Source organism: Notamacropus eugenii, chromosome 1 (assembly GCF_028372415.1).
Source record: "Notamacropus eugenii isolate mMacEug1 chromosome 1, mMacEug1.pri_v2, whole genome shotgun sequence".
NCBI lineage: Eukaryota > Metazoa > Chordata > Mammalia > Diprotodontia > Macropodidae > Notamacropus > Notamacropus eugenii.
The window spans coordinates 528,861,559-528,882,081 of record NC_092872.1 but is presented as its reverse complement, the minus strand read 5'-3'; the positions used below and the strand labels follow the sequence as shown (position 1 = coordinate 528,882,081).

Here is a 20,523-nt window from a genome sequence, read left to right as displayed (position 1 = left end):
GAAGGCGGGGCCAAGGGCGGAACCTGCCGTGGAAATTGAGAATAGGGCGGAATCGAAGGCGGGGACAAGGGCGGGGCCAAAGGCAGGGCTTGCACTGAGATTTGAGAGTAGGGCGGAATCGAAGGCGGGTCCAAGGGCGGGGCCAAAGGCAGGGCCTGCACTGGGATTTGAGAGTAGGGCGGAATCGAAGGCGGGGCCAAGGGCGGGGCCAAAGGCAGGGCCTGCACTGGGATTTGAGAGTAGAGTAGAATCAGAGGCGGGGGCAGAAGAGGGGGCGGAGCCTGCACAGGGACCTGAGACTGGGGTGGAATATGAAGAAGAATCCAATCACCTGGGTTCCGTCGCTGGTCCCAGGACTGGTTTTGAAGACGTTCTGAGGCTCGAATGGATCAAGGATATTCCAGAGCGGGTGCAAAAAGAAAGCACAGGTGAAGAAGTGGTGAGGAGAGCGGGCGACAAAAATGGCGAAAAGTTGGGTTCGACTCAACTGGGGAAGGACTGGGAAGTGGACGAGAATTCTAAGTCCTCCAGAGAAGAAAGTGTTCGGGAAGAGAGCGACGACACCCTGAGCTCCGAGGCTCAGCCTGCCACAGGCAGGAAAGAAGTGGGCAAAGGCGACTACTGTGTCCTCTGTACGGTGCCCAAGACCCCAGACCAGGACAAGAGCTCTCGGTCCTCTGGCCCTGGGAAAACTCAGAAGTGGTCACCGGACGTCAATCTTCCTGTAGGGTTGTACGTCGACACTTGTTGGGTTCCCAGAAGCTTCCACAGGGAGGAACTCATGAGACTCAATCTTTCGCGTGGAGTTCCTTCCCTGGCCTCCACCCCCGCTACCCTTGTGCACCGTGTCCAGCAGTTTTGGGATCAGCAACATTTGAGTACTCGTAACAGGTGAGCTCAAAAAGGGTCGGAGGGAGCAAAGGAGGAAAACCTCTCCAAAGCAGAGACCCATGGGGGGAAAGGGTTAGCTTAGCAAGAGATGGCAAAGGATAAACAGCTAAAAAAAAAAAAAAAAAGATTCTCCCAACTTTTCTCCCAGTTCTTGTACTGCACTGGACAGAGCATCTACCTCAGGTAAGGAGTTGGAAGGAACCTCAGAGACTTTCTTGAGCAACCCACATGTGAGACAAAAACCCCCTCCACAACATGCCCCGAAATAGCCTTTGCTAGAGGACTTCCAGAGAAAGGGAATCTTCCAGTCAATCAACAAACATTTAGTAAGCACCTACCAGGCACTGTACTAGGATCTGGGGACAGAAATGCAAATAAGGTTTTAAAAACTCCTTTTGACTTTATATTTCCTTGTCAGCCTCAGAACATCCAGAGTTTTGCCATTACTGAATCTATTGTTACAAAACAGTGGCATGCTTTTGTACACCTCTTCTGTAATCTGCCCTACCTCCTTGGATTTTGTCTATACCCAGAGGTCAAAAGCTGTGATAGATCCTACCAAGCTGGAAAGAGTAGATTAGTTGGGAAATATTGTCACCCTAGGACCAGCCTAGCTAAGATCAAAAAAGCTTCATTACTTAGAGTTTGGCTACTGAATAATAAATTTTTTGACCACAGAAATTCATAAAGTGATTTATAAAGGCACATTAGGAGTTGCAGTCTGTCAATAAGAGGAGAACATACAATGAAATCATATGTCTTTTGAACATAACAGCTCACACTGTCCTTTGAATTTTTGAGAGTTGCTTAGGAGAGGTGAAAGAGTTGGTGGCTTGAGCCAATGAAGGATGACACACTGAGTGTCATGAAAGATAAGTGACATCAAGGTAATAATAATAGCTCACAAATAATCATAAAGGTATAATGGAGAAATAACATATTTCTGGCTGCTTTTCCCCCAGATTTTTTCGGGGTCCCAGAATGATATGGCAGAATCTGAATCTGAATCGTAATATTGCTTTGCTAATGGGTAGCAAAAAGCTACAGCAGTTTTTAAAGTCACAGGAGGAGTTGGAGAAAAGGGTGCAGAAAGAGCTGGCAATAAAGGCACAGGTAGAGGAGAAAATGATCCAGCTGAATGGGGAACTGATGCAAACACGAGCCCGGAGGAGGCAGCTCATAGATGATCATTGCCACATGCAAGCTGAAATCCAACCATTCTTAGGTGACAGCCCTGTCCTAATGGGATATGTACCTGATCCAACCAAGAAAAAACAGGTAGCACCAATTAAGGTATGGGATCAACAGACACAACAGTTGGAGCAGATACAATGTCAAAGGCAGGAGCTGGTCTCCAGTTATGAGTCCCATATATCATCACTCCGGGAAGAGCTGCTGCGACAAGAAGAGACCCAAGCCCAACTGAAAAAGAAGATTCAAGCATTAAATGCTAGGAGGACAATAAAGATTACCCAGGAGGAGCTTATCAAATCACTGCAAATGGAAAAACCAAGAGTCCAGAAGGAGGCCAAAGCACACCTTCATAGTGTACAAGGTGATCTGGTTAAAGAGTGGAGAGCACTGAAGCATCAGCTATCTGATGTAGAGCTTTTGCTGGGGAAAAGTATGATGGGAAAGCACAACCATATCCTGGAACATGCAGCAGACAAATCTATCCTTGATTTCACCTGGCAACTGCAAAATGAGAATGAACAATTGCATAAGGAAATGGTACGGCTTATTCAAGAAGCCCAGCAGCTAGAGGCCCAGCGGACCAGGCTTCGAAAGCAGAAGCAGCAACTACAGCTAGAGCAGTGTTGCCTGGAGAGCATCAAAGAAGGGAGACGGCGTCAACTACTAAGAGCTGTTCCCTGTCAGAAAGGACAAAGCAGTTCAAAGACCACGCTGGCCCCTCTCCCAGGTACCAAACCAAGGATGAATTCATCCTAATTAGTGAGAATATTTATTATACATCCACCTAAGCAGATTTTGTTAGTTGCTGTACAAAGTAACTTAAGTGATCTCTGCCTCTAGGATCTTGTAATTTTAAATGGAAAAAAAATGAAATGAATATGAAATAGAAGGCTATCAGTCAGACTGTAGAAAGAGGGATGAAACACAACAGTAGAAAAGTTCATATTTAAAAACCTATTTCTGGTAAAAAAAAATCTATGGAAAATGACTTAAGATAATAGCTTATTGAAAGTATTAAAAGGAGAGTTAAGTTCACTTAGCACTTCTTCTGTAGTGCTGTTTAACATTTAATTCCTGGAATTATCTATACCTCCCTCACTCACTTCATCCTCCGATGATAAAACAGAATCCATCTCAGTATCTTCCAGCATCTCAACATTTAACTGACTGGCTTCCCTGGCTGCTTACCAGATATTCTCTATAGTGGACCGGAAAAGGAGCAAGTCAAGCTATGAATGTTTGCTTTCTTTGGGACTCAATGTTAACTTTCTTCAAAGGATAAACTCTTTTTGATGGCAACCATTTACATTGACTCTACAGTGGTAACACAGACATTCCAAAATCTCAGATTAGCAAATACAGGTAGGTCCCTTTTTGTTGCCTTGGTCTTTGCACCCATTTGTTTGAACCATTGCAACATAAACAGGGAGGTACAGGCCCCAGTCCAACTGCTATTGACAAATCTGAGACTTAAGGGTAGGGGAAAGAGATGTTAAAGTTGTGTGCCAAAGACCTAGTAATTGCCTTTTTGCTTTTGGTTTGTCTTGGTGTTCCAATGAAGCATGAAGTACTCTTGTAAATATGTCAAGGGGGCCCTGTAGTAGTGAAGGACAAGAAAGTGAGCTAATAGAATTCCCTATTTCCTGGTAGCATTGTTTTGATTTGATACTAAGTAGCTTATGTTTACTTCTGAATTTTACTGAGAATGGTAGAAGGCAAAAAGATATGTTAAGGATTAGGTTTTTTTAACAGCTTTGCAGTGGAAGAAATAATCATCATTGTAACACCCTAGTCAATGGAATGATTCAGGATACCTATTCTACAGGCACATTTGAAAGAAAAAGAAGCTTATTTCAGTTCAGATTTCTCTGGAACAACTTTTGAAAGAGAAAATCACCATCCAAATCATCCTTAACTCTTCACCCTTATGAATTCCAAGGTTATTATAAGATAAATTCTAGCCCAATATATTGGTATAGAATTATATTTTCACATGTCATATATACATTTATGTGTACTGAGGTCCTCATCTAGATATGTTTTAGATTGCATTCCTATTTTTTAGGACTAGGAGCATAGTTTTACTGTTTCAGATTAGAGTGGTTTTATAATAGTTATCTTTTCTTATTATATTTTCAGTCATATGTATTTACTGGTATAGAATTATATTTTCACATCATAAGTATATTTATAGTGTACTGGGGCCCTCATCTAGATGTTTTAGAACTCATTCCCATTTTTTGGAACTAAGAGCATAGTTATACTAATTCATATGATTATGGTTTTGTGGTAGTCATCTTTGTTCATAACATTTTCAGTCATATGTATTTATTGGTATGGAATTATATTTTCATGTCATATGCATATTTATAGTGTACTGGGGCCCTCATCTAGATGTTTTAGAATATATTCTCATTTTTTAGGACTAGGAGCATAGTTTTACTGTTTTAGATTATAGTGGTTTTATAGTAGTTATCTTTGCTCATAATATTTTCAGTCATATATATGGTATATTTGATGGCTTGTTTAGGATCAGAATTGTCAAATTCAAACGTTTTTCAAAGGTGGAAGTGAAATCCTTTTTATGATATGGTTTTCAGGAACTCATTGCCAAAAAAGAAATAGTTATCAGAAGCCCAGTGGTTCAGATTCTATATATATGCAATTCTGATTGAATGAATTGTTCAAATGTTTATCTTCTAAATTTTGGGGGGTTTTCTTTATGAATAAGAATCTAGTGTAAAATAAGTATCAAGAAATTAAATATTTCTTCACTGTTACATCAACACTTGGAAGCAGCAATCTTTTTGTCTTTTAAAAAGAGTGCCATCATGTTAGATAGAGAATAACATTCAAGTCCTACCTATGAGGCATGTGTAGCCTGGGAAAATCACCTAATCACTCAGTGCTCTTAAATTACTAAGACTGTAAATTGCAGAGCAGTTGTCATCCTGCATTGTTTTCTCACCTGTGAGTTCTCTATTCCTGAAAAGACATTCTTCCCCACCTTCATAGCCCAAATTATTGCATAAAAGCCAGTGAACTACAATTTACTCACTGACCTGATTTTACTTACCAATGGTCCATTCTAGTATACTTTGCAACACAATGCCTCCTCCTTATTAGTACCTATTGGTTAGTTCATATCTTTCGTAAGTTAGAAAACTCTGTTCTTTATACAGAAACCACAACTTGCTATAGAACTTTTGGGGGCATGCAATCAGCTTGTACCTCATACTTGGATCCTTGCCTGGATCCTTGCCTCACCCTTAAGATTTCTAGTGGTAAACATAGGATTAGTTCATCATTCTTTTTTATTGTTTTTTTAAATACAATTCATTTATTTTCAGTTCTTAACATTCACTTCCACAAGAATTTGAATTCAAAATTTTCTCCCCATCTCTTCTTACCCCCCACCCTAGGGCAGCATGCACCCCCTCCACTCCTTTTTCCAGGCTGTCCTCCCTTCTATTACCCACCCTTCTTACATCTCCCTTCCCCTCTACTTTCCTATAGGGCAAAATATATTTCTATACTCCATTGCCTATATAGCTTAATTTCCAGTTGCATGCTAAAACAATTTTTAACATTCAGTCTTAAAGTTTTGAGTTTCATATTCACCCACCCTCATTGAGAAAACAAGCAATTCAATATAAGTCATACATGTGTAACAATGCAAAGCACTTCCATAATAGTTATGTTGTAAAACACTAACCACATTTCCCTCTGACCTATCCTGCCCTTCATTTATTACATTCTCTCCCTTGACCTGTCCTCCCGCAATAGTTTGCTTCTGATAATCCCTTTCCCCAATTTGCTGTCCCTTCTATTATCTTCCCTCTCCTATCCCCTTGCCCCTTGCCTTCCTGCAGGGTGAAATAGATATCCATATCCAATTGAGTGTGTGTTATTCTTTCCTTAAGTCAAATCCCATGAGAGTAAGGCTCAATTATTTCCTTTCATCTCCCCGCTCTTCCCCTCTCTTGTAAAAGGTCTTTCTTCTCTCTTTTATGTGAGATGATTTGCTACATTCTACCTTTCCCTTTCTCTTACTCCTAGTACATTCCATTCCACAGTAAATTTCATTTTTTTAGGTATTCTCCCTTCATATTCAGCTCACCCTGTGCCCTCTGTATATATACACACATACACCAATTTTCATATACATACCTATACATATATAATATAAAGATACATACATACCCATGCACATCTACATATATATATTCTAACTATTCTAATACTGAAAAAGGTCTCATGAGTTTCAAATAACGTCTTTCCATGTAGGAATATAAATAGTTCAACTTTAATGAGTTCCTTAAGGCTTCTCTTTCCTGTGTACTTTTTCATGTTTCTCTTGATTCTTGTATTTAAAAGTCAAATTTTCTATTCAGCTCTGGTCTTTTCAACAAGAATGTGTGGAATTCCTCTATTTCATTGAAATTGCACGTTTTCCCCTGAAGTATTATACTCAGTTTTGCTGAGTAGGTGATTCTTGGTTTTAATTCTATCTCCTTTAACCTCTGGAATATCATATTCTAAGCCCTTTGATCCCTTAGTGTAGGAGCTGCTAAATCCTGTATTATCCTGATTGTATTTCCACATTGAATTGTTTCTTTCTGGCTGCTTGTAATATTTTCTCCTTAACCTGGTAACTTTGGACTTTGGCTACAATATTCCTAGTTTCCCTTTTGTTATCTCTTTCAGGTGATCATGAATTCTTTCCATTTCTATTTTTGCCCCCTGGTTCTAGAATACCAAAGCAGTTTTCCTTGATAACTTCTTGGAAGATGATGTCTAGGCTCTTTTTTTGATCATGGTTTTCAAGTAGTCCCATAATTTTTAAATTTTTTCAAGTAGTCCCATAATTTTTAAATTATCTCTCCTGGAACTATTTTCCAGATCACTTGTTTTTCCAGTGAGATATTTCACATTACCTTCTATTTTTTCATTCTTTTGATTTTGTTTTATAATTTCTTGGTTACTCATAAAATCATTAGCTTCTATCTGCTCCATTCTAATTTTTAAAGAACTATTTTCTTTAGTGAGCTTTTGAACCTCCATTTCCATTTGGCCAATTCTACTTTTTTAAAACATTCTTCTCAGTGGCTTTTTGGATCTCTTTTGCCATTTGGGTTAGTCTGTTTTTAAAGGTGCTATTTTCTTCAGTATTTTTTGGGTCTCCTTTAGCAAGCTATTGACACCCTTTTCATGGTTTTCTTCCATCACTCTCATTTCTCTTCCCAATTTTTCCTCCAAGTCTCTTACTTGATTTTCAAACTCCTTTTTGAGCTCTTCCATGGCCTTGAGACAACTACATGGTTTTTTTTTTGGAGGTTTTGGATGTAGAAGTCTTGACTTTGCTGTCTTCCTCTGATGGTGTGCTTTGTTCTTCCTCATCTGAAAGGATGGAAGAAAATACCTTTTCACCAAGAAAGTAACCTCCTATAGCCTTATTTTTTTTCCCCTTTTGGGGGCATTTTCCCAGCCAGTTACTTGACTTTTGAGTCCTTTGTCAAGTGGAGGGTCTATTCTAGGGACCTGTAAGTTCCCAGTTCCTCCAAGGTAGCACAATCAAGGGATAGGATTTTACTCCTCTCCTGGCCAGCACTCTGGTCTGTGAGCAATCACAAGCACTCTTTTCTGTCCAGGATCTGAGTAGGATTCCCTCTCCACAGTCACCACCAGCTCCACTACGCCAGCTCTCCTCCTCACCTCAGGACCACCACTCAGGGCTGAGATCCAGATCGGCCACTTGATTTCCCCAGCCTTTAGGCTGTGGACTCCAAAAGTGGAAGCTGCTGCCACAGTGGCTGCCACTACTCTGGGACCAGGGCTGGGGCTGAACTGGCTCCCCTCTCACCCAGGTGAAGGAGCTTTCTCACTGACCTTTGAAGCTGTCTTTGGCATTGTGGGTTGAGAAATCTGGAAACTGCAACTGCTACCTGTGATTCTGCACTCTGAAGCCTGCTCCAGTCCTGTCCATGATGTGCTGTTCTCTCTGAGCCCATTGCGATAGACCTTTGCTGTCCACCTTCCAGGCTGTCTTGGGTTGGAAATCCCTTTTACTCTGTCATTTTGTGGCTTTTGCTGCTCTAGAATTTTTTAGTCATTTTTTACAGGTATTTTATGGGTTACGGAGGCAGAGGTAAAGTGGGTCCTTCCTTCTATTCCATCATCTTGGCTCCACCCCCAATTAACTAACTTCTAAAGTAATTATTTTGTCAACAATGAGCTTACTTCTTCCTGCTCCCTGGCACAGGCTGAATTTTTACCTTATGATAGGAGACAGACAGCAGGGAGAGATATATTCAAAAATGACAAGTATCTGCCTTAAAGATAATAGTTTAAATTATTTTCAATACTATGGCCCAAGGAAAGGCAAAAACAAATTGTCCCTAACGCATCCAATGTAGGGTTATATAATCTTTCCACTTTTACTTCAGATTCAGTATTATTAACCATTTTGATCAACATGTTGGTCTTCTTAGTTAAACAGTAGCTGAGTAACCAAACGGCAAACAGGAATAAAAAAAAAGCTACAGACATCAGTCTAGTAAAGAGATGTTTATTTCCTTTAATGTTACCACCCACACCCCAAGTTTTAATTTTACAGGATGTATACATCACTCTTCCATCACCCCTCCCAGGCAGTCCCTATTCACTGTATAGCCTGGATTTCAGGGCACAGTCGTGCAAGAAAGGATCAAGTAATACAGGAGTTTTTTCCTATCTGCTCCTGGCAGCAAAGAGGCCAGGTTTTACTTCCCACTTACTAGTAACAGGACTTCTTGTGAGTTGCTCTCCTGAGGTGAGATCAACTGATAGAGCTACCTTAATTAACATCTCTCTAAACTCCTGTTTTGTCTTTTTTTTTTTTTTTTTTGGAGGAAAGCAAACTTTAAGATTATAGTCTTCCAGAATCTGAAAGTGATTCTCTCCATTTGCTACTATTTGCAACATGTGCCAGGGACAAGGATCATGTACTACAGCACATGAAACAAATGGGAGCAAGGCTATGGGACCTGCATTTTGGGGTAAAAAGGTGGTGAGACCAAGAATAATGAGAAGCTGATACAAATGACATCCCAACAAAAATCAGTCTCAGAAATAAACATCCTAATAGGGATGGCAGGGTATGCAAGAGGGTAAAGAGGGAAAGTCTCTTTTCCAGCTCTGGCTAAGTGCTTACTTACATCCAATCCTGAAGTCTCAGGATGCTAGACTAAGGGCCTCCCAAGAGAGAGCCTCCTCATAGTCACCACTCGGCAAGAAGGTAACAACCCAGAGAGAGTTCAGAGAACAGGCAGCACAACGACTGGAGGGAGAAGTAAGGGTTTAGACTGTGGAAAATGGCTACTAAAAGTTCATTGTGGCTAAACAGAAGCCCAAGGGAGAGGGAATGTGCACTTAAGCTCCTGACACATATGGCATCACCAGGAACAACAGGACACCAAGTATACCTGGTGAGATGCCTCTTAACAATTAAAACTAAGGAAGTGCAGAACAAACTTTTAGGAGCTGATCTCAGTGACAGAAGTGACCCCAAACACCAGGAAAGTTCATGCTGGACAATGATGCCCACTTTGCCCTCTCCTTAGAAAGTCATTTTACAGCTATTCATGTATTTCTGTTGAGCCTATTTTTTCATGACTATCAATTCAGTACATGAAGCATTTCCCAGTAACACCCAAAGTGCAAGTCCAGTCTTCTGACTCACTGAGTCCATGTTCAACTGAGCTACTTACATCTAATTTTGCCCCAACAAGGTCACGCCACCAGGAGGAGCAACTGGGCTAACAGAAATGCCTGACAGATGTCAGCACCAAATAGAGGCATCTAGACTAGTTATATATGAAGCATAATATAATAAACTGTATGTGGTGAAGAGTGGTTGGGTTGTTTTACAGATTAGATGGTGAGTTTTTATTTAGTAGCAGGTGGAAGAGTTGGGGAAGGAAAGGCAGGCAAAAATTTTCCTGATCCCGAACCCTAAACCTCAGCTTTTATTATTCTAACTATGACCACTTCACCTCAAGGAGGAAAATTCCACCAGCCAGGAATTTCCCACTTTTGTTGAGGGAAAGAAGATGATGTCAGCAAGGTAAAGATGACAGTGAAACTTTTAAGGCGCACAAGAATTGGGGAGACAGGACTTTCTGGAGAGCCCAGAAGTCCAAAGATGAAGGGGATGAGTAGGAATGACTTGAGAAAATTACTAAAGAGAAAGGGATTGAGAGGACTCCCCAGTTCCAGGGCCTCTGGGCCAACAGTGCCCCATCCCTTCACACAGGGATGCTCTTGCATTGGCCCATTATTTCCTTCCACGTTTATGGCTGGTCTTTGAGAGCTTCGCTGTCTGGAAACACACTGGCACAGGCACTTGCTCTGTCTCTAACTCCTCTCTCTCAGCATTCTCACAAGAAGCTGGGCCTGCCAGGCCCTTCCCTCCCCGACGAGCTGACTCTTTCTTGTTCCGCGCAGCCTCTGGTGGCCGCTGCTGTTTTCTACCAGCCCTTGGCGACATCCTCTTCTTGTGCTGCTGCTGCCATCGCTTTTGCCCCTCTTGCTGATGTTGCATCTTCATCAGTTTCTCGAAGCTCTTGGTTGTTGTGGTGTTCACCATGAACCAATCCTAGGGATTCAGAAGAGAAATGTAATCAGTTTAAGACAAGTGGAGAGGACACAGATGGAGGGACACAGGGACACAGAGAAAACAGGTTCTGGGGAAAGGTAAGACAGGGAGGGAAGAAAAGTATACAACTATCTAAAGAGAATTACAGATCAGAAGAGAGACGAATTGAGTGAGAGAGAAACTGTCTTACCACAGGGTAACAGCAACAACAACAACAAAAAAAGAGTATGAATCTAGGCAGAGGCAGCCTGAGATAGGTGTTTAAATTTTCTATACAGAAACCAAGTTGCTAGGATCTAGTAAATAGTTTTGTCAGTACCAAGGCAAACAAACATTTTAAAAAAAAAAGACCTTGGAGAATATACAAGTTAACTAGATTTGGGAAGATGGTTAAAATAATTCTGATGCTTTTAGACAAAAATGCAATTCTAGGACTTTTCCCAAGTCCAATCTCATTAAATAGAATAATAATTGTATGTGTGTAATTGGGATATTAAAGACCATGCCATAAAAAATCAGAAGAGATCATAAACCTTTCACAGATATAAGTGGCTTTATCTTTAACCAAATAAAGGATAGAGGCAATCACAAAAGAAAAAATAGGCCATTTTGATTACATAAAATTGAAAAGTTCCTACAGAAACAAAACTAATGCTTCTAGGATAAGAAGGAAAGCAAAAGAATGGGGAAAAAAACTTTGTATCAAATTTTCAGAAAAGGATTTGGTATCCAAGTAATGCTGACAACTTACAAATGTATGTAAGACCAAAAGCCACTCCCCAATAGATAGCTGGTCAAAGGATATGAATAAACAGTTCTCAAAATAACTGCAAACCATTAATAACCATATGAATATTCCAAACCACTAAAAAGAGAAATGCAAATTAAAAAATACAACAACCCTGAAGTTTCATATCACACCTAGCAAACTGGCAAAGATGACAAAAGGTGAAAATAGTCAATGTTGTAGGGGTTTTGGGAAGATAGGTACATTAATGCTATGTTTGGTGGAGTTGTGAATTAGCACAGCTTTTAGGAAAATAATTTTGAATTATACAAATATAGTGATTAAAATGCCCAGAGTCTACTACTAAGCATATACCTCAAGGAGGTCACTGATAGAGTGTCCATATACATCAAATTCTTTGTAATATCATTTTTTTTGTGGTTGTAAAGAACTGCAAATAAAATAAGTTGTCCGTCAAGTAAGGAGCACCTAAAGAAAACTGTGGTACATGAACATGGTGCAATACTGCTGTAATTTAACAAATACAAGGAAACATGGAAAAGCTGGCATGAACTGATGATGCCAAGTGAAGTAAGCAGGGTCAAGAAAACAACACAATCACAATATAAATGAAGTATGACAAAACAACTGAAAGTGAATGTTGCAAAATTACAAAGAACAAGCATGGTTACAAAATAAAAGTATTAGAAGAAACACACATCCCCGCCCCACTCCTTTGCAGAGGTGGGCAGTCTATGGTTATGGCAAATGATTGCAAACATTTTCACTCTTTTTCCAATGTAATGATTAGTTTTTCTGATTTTTTTTTCTTCTTCCTTTTTCTTTAAAAAAAAAAATTCTTTGACATATGAGATGGATCTCTGGTTCAAAAGACAGGTAGGGATATAGGAAGAAATTTAAGTGATGTAAAAACAAAAGCAATCACTAACAATTAAAAATCATTAGTGCCTCTTGTGAACATACAAAGGAAGACAGGGAGACTCATGCTTCAAATACCAGGGGGTCACAAAGTACAAAAACTACATATATAAAACAGAAACCTCACCTCAGCATGGATGGAGTTGATGTGATATTTGACACCACTCTCTGACACAAACTCCTTCTCACACAGGAGGCACTTATATTTTCCAGCCACAAAGTCTCCCTGTCTCCAAGAGAAAAAAAAAAAAGACACCAGTAGCTTCTTCGTAAATCCAAGCACTAGGTCTAGAAATCCTGAGGGATTTTTAAAAGTGAGGGAAGAGGGAGTCAACCTTAGCAAAGAAGAGTAAAGCATCATGGAAAGGATTTATGTCAAGGGACTGGCTCTGTTTTCACACTACCAAGGGCACACATAACTTAAAGCATTTCTGCACCAAACCCTAATCCTGCCTTCTCTATATGATCTGTTCTGTCTTTGCAACATGAACATCAAAATATTCCTATGTTCCCAGGTTTCTTCCCACTTTCATACTCAAGTTTCCTTGCTTCCAAAAAGGGTCATACTTATTACAGGTCTCTAATCTCAGCTCTAGAGATAATAATTTGCTGTTCTTTCCATTAAAAAAGCAAAGCAGTTGGAGAGCTCCATCCTGTCATTCACTACATCTCTTTGGCTACCATGAGTGCCTGACAAAAGAGTACCATCCACAACACCTAGTATAGAGATTCTTAAACTGAGACCAAGGTGAAAAACTTCTACCTGGACACCTGCTTGGAGGCCTCTAATTCCCAACTAAGGACTGAGACTTCTCTCCGTTCCTGAAGCTTCAGGTTTCCATAATGATTTTATATGAAAAGCTGCTTCTGAATGGGTCTGGAAAGAAGTATCTTTCCATGATGCAACACATACAATCCATGGCTGTTGGGTTGTAGCACATATGGGTTAACATGGAAAAGAATTCAGTGAGGTGAATAACTGTTAGCCTGGCATCCTGTCCTACCTCCCAAACCCAGAGGTCAGTTGTGACTATTTAGGGAATCTTCTCCAACTTGGAACAGGACACAAGGTAATGCTGAAAAGAAGGTTAAGTTTCAGGCCAACATGGAAGTTCAGGTTCAGTCTAGGCCTCGGCCTAGTCTAAAAAAGCTGGATCCCTGGATTGGGCTCAGAACTAATATTCTCCAGATTTTTCCAAAATGGAGATTATTTGTGGCTAGGCTGCACCTTTCAGGGAACTCTCTGACTTAACTCCCCCAAATACAAATCACACATGGAACCCTGCGACCAAATAAGAACCAACCCAAACCAGCTTCTAAAGATGCCAGGATGAATGATGAACAAATATTCACCTAAAATGAATTTTCTTCCGTGTCAGATGATTTCAGACATAGGTATTTGGGCAATAGAAGGGTACAAATTAAGGGAGTAAATAAAATTACAAACCAATGTGCAAGTGCCCAGGTGAGCCTTGAGACCAGATACACTACTGTAGACAGACTCACAGCCCTGAAGAATAAAGGAGGAAACAGGGTTAATACCACTCAAAATAACATTCTTTCTCAAAAGCCTGATCAAGTTCTTTGCAGTCCAACACTGCAGGGAGGAACGTGGAAATTAATAAATAGCACATCAAGCATAAGAGAAAAAGTAATGATATCGAATGTCTACACACCCAAAAGCAACAAGGAAAAACAGGAAAGGGGAGGAGAAGGAGGGGAAGCAGAAGTGTTGGAAAGGATCTCACAAGTCACTTGATCCAACTCAATCCTGGTTAAGAATTTCTGACAAACAGACATTCAGGATGTGGCTGAAGACGCCTAGGGAGCCTATTCTATCCTAGCCAATTCTCATCATTAAAAAGTTTTTCCTTGTCTGATACCAAATGAAACTAGTTTAAACCCCCTTCCATATTACATTTCTTCAAATATTTGAGGACAGCCATTGTGTCTCCCTAAGTATTCTCTCCTCTGAGTCCTTCAACCAAACTTCCTAAGAGCAATGTGATAAAGTGGATGGCAATACAGCAGAGTGCACACAGTAATGGTCTCAGAAGTAGCAAGACACAGATTCAAATCCTATCTCTGATACTTCTAAGTTATGCAACAATATGAAAACTACTTCATTTCTCTGAGCCTCAGTTTCCCCATCTTTAAAAAAGGGTTCCTTATAGTACCTACCAAACAGGGTTGTTATGAGGCTCAAATGAGATAAAGTACAGAAAGTAGTTTGCAAACTTGAGTGGGTTATATACATGTTGATTATTTTTTACTGTCATTATGTTAATATGACATGGTCTCTAGTTTCCTAACCATGCTGGTCACCCTCCTCTGGACACCACTTTCAATTTAACTTCTTCCTAAAATGTTGTATCTGGAACTGAAAAAAAAAATACTCACAACATGATCTGACTAGGACCAAATATAATCATCAGTCCATATCAATCAATCAATAAACATTTATTAAGTGCCTTCTATGTGGCAGTACTCTGCCAAGTGCTAAAGGATACAAAGGAGGCAAAATCCCTGTCCTCAAAAAGCTGACAATCTAATGAGAGAGACAACATACAAATAAAACATACAAGCAAGCTACGTACAGCATAAATAGGAAATAATTAACAGAGGGAAGGCACTAGAGTTAAGAAGGTTGGGGAACGCTTCCTGTAGAAGGTGAGATTTTAGTTAGGAGTGAAAAAAAAAAGCCAGGGAGATCAGTAGTTAGAGCCAAAGAGGGAGCGTGTTCCAGGCAAGGGGGACAGACAGAGAGAATGCCTGGAGCTGAGAGATGGAGTGTCCCGTTCATGGAACTGCCAAGAGACCAATGTCACTGGAAAGGTGATGAAGAAGGTGAAAAGCCTCAATGTTTTTCTGTACAATGAGACAAGGCTCTCAGCCAAGAGGGCAGGGGAAAAGGGATCCATGAGAAGTCTGAGAAAGGATGAAAAACCACTGTGAAGAGCGGGATAGTGAATTGAGAAGACAGGTATAGAAGGATTGCCTAGTAGCAATGAGAGCCCAGCTGAGCTTTTATAACATAAAATTGTATTGGACCTAGTCAGAACAGTTGAATGATTTTTCTCTACCTTTGTTTGGCAGCACCAAAGAATGGTGGGAATGATCCAAGACTGAGGCTTGACAAGGTATAATTAGTAGAATTCAAGAAGAGGGGGCCAGTACTGAGTTGAATTAGTTCACCAAAGGGTCAAGATAGAGAAAAGAGGAGAGAGTGGCTAGTGCAGGGGAGATGGCCTGGAAGAGGGATCAAGGGATTGGAGAGCATAATGAGGACAAGGAGTAGGGTTATAATAGCAAGACTATTACATCTAGTGTCCTGGATACTAAGCCTTTCTTAATGGCATCTAAGGTCAAGTTCATTTTCCAAATTGCCATATCATACTATTAAGTACGAGATCAGCAGGGGAACAATTTAACTACAAGAGTACCTGTAAACAGCCTATTTGTCTTTTTCCCTGGCATCAATGACCAAAAAGAAAAGAGTCCAGATGAAATGGTTATTAAATGTAAATACAAAAGTTCTCTACATTTATATGACTATACTTTTTAAAAAAAGAGTTGAACCAGAGTTCATAGATAATTTTCTCTTGAGAATCCAAGTAATAAAGGTATTAGTTGTGATCACATAAGTATACTGCAATGGAGCTAAGAGATCAGAAATACTTAAGCCGGATTCTCACCATGGTATGTAGAAAAAATAGGTTATTTTGAAATGAAGAGCATACAACCATGTTTTCTATGTCTTCTGTGTCCCCTCCTACAATCCCCCAAAGTACTATACACACACAGCAGACTCTTAATAAATTCTTACTAAATAAACGGAAAAGAATAAATCACCTGGTTGGGGCAATGGACACGATGATACATCTTGATCTCTGACTTCCATTTGTAGAGTACTTCCTGGCTGAAGGTAGGTAGTCCAGGACGAGTATATTTCAGCTACAGGTCAAGAATATAGCTTGTCAGAAAAACCCAGACCCTGCCTAAATATACTCCAAATATTACCCCAAGTCCCTCATGTTAACAAGTATGGAATTCCAGGATCCTGAATGAAATAATAACAATGATAGTAAGAATGTTTTATATTGTGCTTTAAAGTATGCAAGCCCATTTACACATGCACATTTTATCCTCACAACCCTGGGAGGTAAGTACAATTTTATTATCCCTATTTTACAAATGAGGAAATTTAAGGCTGAGAGAGGTTCAGAGACTTGCCCAGGGTCACACAACTAGTAAGTGAAGTCATATTTGAACTTAGGTCTTCCTGACTTTGGGCCCAGCATTATACCTACTATATGACTTAGGTGACTTGACATGAGAAAATTTTAAGTTCCTGAAATAACTATAGTTTTGAAATTGACATTCATAAGATTAAGTTTTAGAATGATTATTATAAGAATGAATTTAGAAAATTATAAGATAAGAAGAATTTAAACTCTAAACTTCTCCTGCATCTTGAACATGGTAAGTGCTTGGCAAATGTTTGCTGAACTGAAGTGCTGAACTGGATTGAACCTGAATTCAAAGACAAGATTTATTCCTTCATCTCTGAAGACCTCAGTTTCCTCCTCTGTAAAATGAAGTCAGACTAAATGACCTTAGAGGGCTTTTTCCAACTTTAAATTTATGATCCTATGCACTTTTAATTAATGTGCTATCAAAATAAATATACAACAGAACAGTAAACTCTCAGGAAGTCCTCCACTAGAAAAGACTTTTTTATTCTTAGTATATATATCATGGCTTGTGATATTAACATTTATCATGCTAGGATCCACTGATTTAAAGACAGAACCTTTGAGGGGATTTATCAGGAAGCTACATAAAAATATCCTGGCTAAAAGAGAAACAAATATGAAAAATTAATTGAATCTTTTAACTTATGTTTCCAAAATAGTACTTATTTTCAATTCAAGAACTTGAGATAAATTCCTAGTCACTATTAAGTTAAGAAATTCTATTGGTTTTTAGACCAAAGGAAAAGTATGTATGAACTTCTGTGGCATGACTCTTTCATTAAAGTGCTTTTATGGAACTCAAAACCCTACACCAGACCTAAGCCATTTCCCTTCATTAGAATACCAAACCAACCTAAGTTCTGACCCAGGCCCTATACAAACTGTTCATTCATGCAATCATTTTCCCTTCCATCATACACTGTTCTTGCCTCTTCTCTAGATCGTGCTCCTTTCCTAGGTGATCTACACACACTGTGTAGCTGTCATACTCTAACTCTTATATTTATAGCCAGTAAACAAGTAACACAACAGAGCAAATACTAAGCAAAAGGCCAATCCATACAGTGGGATTCATGGCCTTATGAGCATTAGTCCAGAGTTAAGACAACACCTGAGGGAAAGAATAAAAAAGATTTATCTAGCACCTACTCCAAGGTGAGATATCTAGAACTGGGCTAATTTCCAGAATGGGGATACATATTAATCATGGCACTGTATGGCAAGGACTTGCCAAAGTAAAGTCACTTTGCCATAGTGAGCACAGCATTCTACAAGACGAGTTTGGGCTTCAACTTCACCTTCCGGTCATCAGGAACTAGGTCCTGAAGCACCTTCTTCTTAGGCCACTCTTTGGCCAGTTCGGCATTGGCTAGCTCCTGCAGGTAGTATACAGCCACTTTGGCTGAACGCCTCTGCACACGACCCCCGGTACCAGACTCCAAACTCAGCTCTCTTAATCCCTCATTTCGGCCTGACTCTGGAAAGAAGGGCATCTGTAGGTAGGACACACAGGGAAAAACAAGTCTGATGAGCAATCTCAGACAGAGACAGAAAAAAAGATGACAATATTCTCAATACCAAATAAACATCCAACAGAACTTAGCAGCTTTGATTTGTTAACTGCTGAGCAAGGCTAGTGTAAAATCTACAATCCAAAACAAAAAGGAATTGGTTCTTAAGTTAATGAACATGCTGTACACCAAAGACCTATTAAGGTAGATTGGCAGCTTCTCTGATTTGCTCTGGAACAATGCTCACAAGGAGTAATGCCCACAAGTGCGTATACACACATATTAAAGTTTCTTATAATTGAGATCTCACACACACACACACACACACACACACACACACACACACACACACACACACATCAATTATAAGAAACTTTCAGTCTCTAAGATGACCCTATCAACTTACTTAAGCTCTGGCCTTTCTGATTTACAAATATTCCAGAGTATAAAAAAAGACACGTGTCAGAGTCAATGAGAAAAAAGAAAGAGGAATTATTAGGTATCTTCTGACAGAATCTGGCAGATAGTACTCACAGGTCCATGTTCTGACCGCAGGTGATACATAAGTCCAGCCTTTGATCCATAAGCCTTTCCACAATGGTGACATTTCAATGTCATTTTCTCCAGTTCTGCAGCTGCTTTCCCACATTTTCGGATGTGATACAAGTAGCCCATGATGCTTGTGAAGCTGCCAGAGCAACTCTAAACATGAGAAGGAGGTCTAAAATCTAATCTTATTCCCTTTGACACACTTCCCCAAATACCACAGCCTCAGCACCTCCTCCTGACCTTACAACATGAAAATGCCTTTCCAATATCTCCCATCTGACACAATCCTTTCTCACTCCCAGTTCAATTTCCACCTTAAGCCCCAATGGCTATAACTAAAAGGAGAACTTGTTATCCTGACTAAAGACTATAGCTCTGTAGTGATCCAACCTAAGTCACTAACACAAAAATCACAGGCTAGACTTCTTAAGAAGCTTATGCTGGGATTCCCTCCAACCACTTCAGTAAGAACAAGCCATCCCTGAAGTTTGGGGTGGGGAAAAAAAAAATTATGGAGGGGAAAGGAAATGAAAGAAAAAAGCTGTCTTGCAAGGGGTTACACTAATGAGCAGGAGCTAGAGGAGAAAGAAGAACTTCATAAGGCTTGAGAAAACTAAGAAAAACAGGAACTATCCTTGAGGGGAGAGGAGGGATGTATCTTCAAGAATCAGGCCAAAAGAAGCTGTCCTCAGGAAGACATAGGGAGTTGAAGCATGGGGATCAAGAGAGCTCAGTTCAGGGAAGGCGCCCACCTCCCGAGTGCACTTCAGCTTCCCCATCCTCTTCAGGACCTTCCGGAGTCGCTCACGTTCACTTGGCTCATCTAGTTCTCCTCCATCTTTCAGGATGGGCTAAAAAGGAACAGGAAAAGATAGGAAGATGGGAAAATACTAATTAATAATAGCTAAAGAACCACAGTAGCTTATGTTTACATAAGGCTTTGAGGATTGCAAAGTACTTTATAAATATCTCCTTTATAGAGCAGAACCAGGAGAACTTTGTGCACAGCAACAACCACAGTGTGCAAGAGTTTTTTCTGGTAGACTTGGAACTTCATACCAATGCAAGGACTTAAAAAAAAAAAAATTCCAAATAGTCTTCTAAGGCAAAATGCCTTCCACATCCAGAAAAAGAACTATGGAATTTGATCACAGAATGTAGCAGAACGTTTTTTTTGTGTGTATTATGTTTTGGTTTGTCATATGATTTCTCCCATTTTCATCTACACAGCATGACGACAGTGAAAATGTATTTAATAGGAATGTATGTGTAGATTTCATACAGAATTGTATGCCATCTCGGGGATGGAGGGGAGTAGGTAGGGGGAAAAAAAATCTAAGTTATATGGTAGTGATTGTAGAACACTAAAAATAAATAAAATTAATATTTATCTATATCTTTCTATCTATCTATATCTATCTATCTATCTATCTATCTATCTATAAAATAAATAAATATCTCCTTTGTAGTGAGGGAACAGAAAAAATGGGGAGAGGTGAAGCAGTATGTGCCAAAAGCAAAGAAATCAGGATAAGAAGGTAGGTCGATGTGAGCTGTAAGTTGTCTGAACCCTTAAACTTTTCTGTATCCACTTACCAGATGGAAGTGTAACTGCAGTGAGAACATGGTATCTGAGCCTTGCCTTTACCTTGGATCAGTCATCACAGGCATGTGTTAATCTACAATAAGTAACACAGCTGAACTAGCTGTAGGTTCAACCTCAGATTTCAGTGTTCAACATCCTCTGACTAAAGGAGTCCATCAGCTCATGTTGCTGCCTCACCCTCAAATATTTCCTCTTTTTCACCAATCCAGTAAAGT

The 20,523-nt window shown here is 39.8% G+C and overlaps 2 protein-coding genes across 4 annotated transcripts in view; one reads left to right on the top strand and one right to left on the bottom strand.

Annotated features, from left to right (window-relative positions):
- Nucleotides 1-270: 270 nt before the first annotated feature.
- On the top strand, nt 271-20,471 carry CCDC121 (coiled-coil domain containing 121). The gene is made up of 3 exons (XM_072634061.1): nt 271-1,074; nt 1,854-2,812; nt 20,302-20,471. The coding sequence occupies exons 1-3, from the start codon at nt 980-982 to the stop codon at nt 20,388-20,390; spliced, it is 1,143 nt and encodes a 380-aa protein (XP_072490162.1). The 5' UTR covers nt 271-979; the 3' UTR covers nt 20,391-20,471.
- ZNF512 (zinc finger protein 512) overlaps nt 8,638-20,523 on the bottom strand; it is a 30,382-nt gene continuing 18,496 nt past the window's right edge. For all 3 annotated transcript variants that reach the window (XM_072634057.1, XM_072634056.1, XM_072634058.1), the window contains 7 exons: nt 19,455-19,553; nt 18,688-18,855; nt 17,941-18,135; nt 16,239-16,340; nt 13,834-13,896; nt 12,514-12,612; nt 8,638-10,720 (listed from right to left, as the gene is read on the bottom strand). In XM_072634057.1, coding sequence (XP_072490158.1) covers nt 10,400-10,720; nt 12,514-12,612; nt 13,834-13,896; nt 16,239-16,340; nt 17,941-18,135; nt 18,688-18,855; nt 19,455-19,553 — 1,047 coding nt within the window. In that variant the 3' untranslated portion in view covers nt 8,638-10,399. The remainder of the gene's footprint in view (nt 10,721-12,513; nt 12,613-13,833; nt 13,897-16,238; nt 16,341-17,940; nt 18,136-18,687; nt 18,856-19,454; nt 19,554-20,523) is intronic.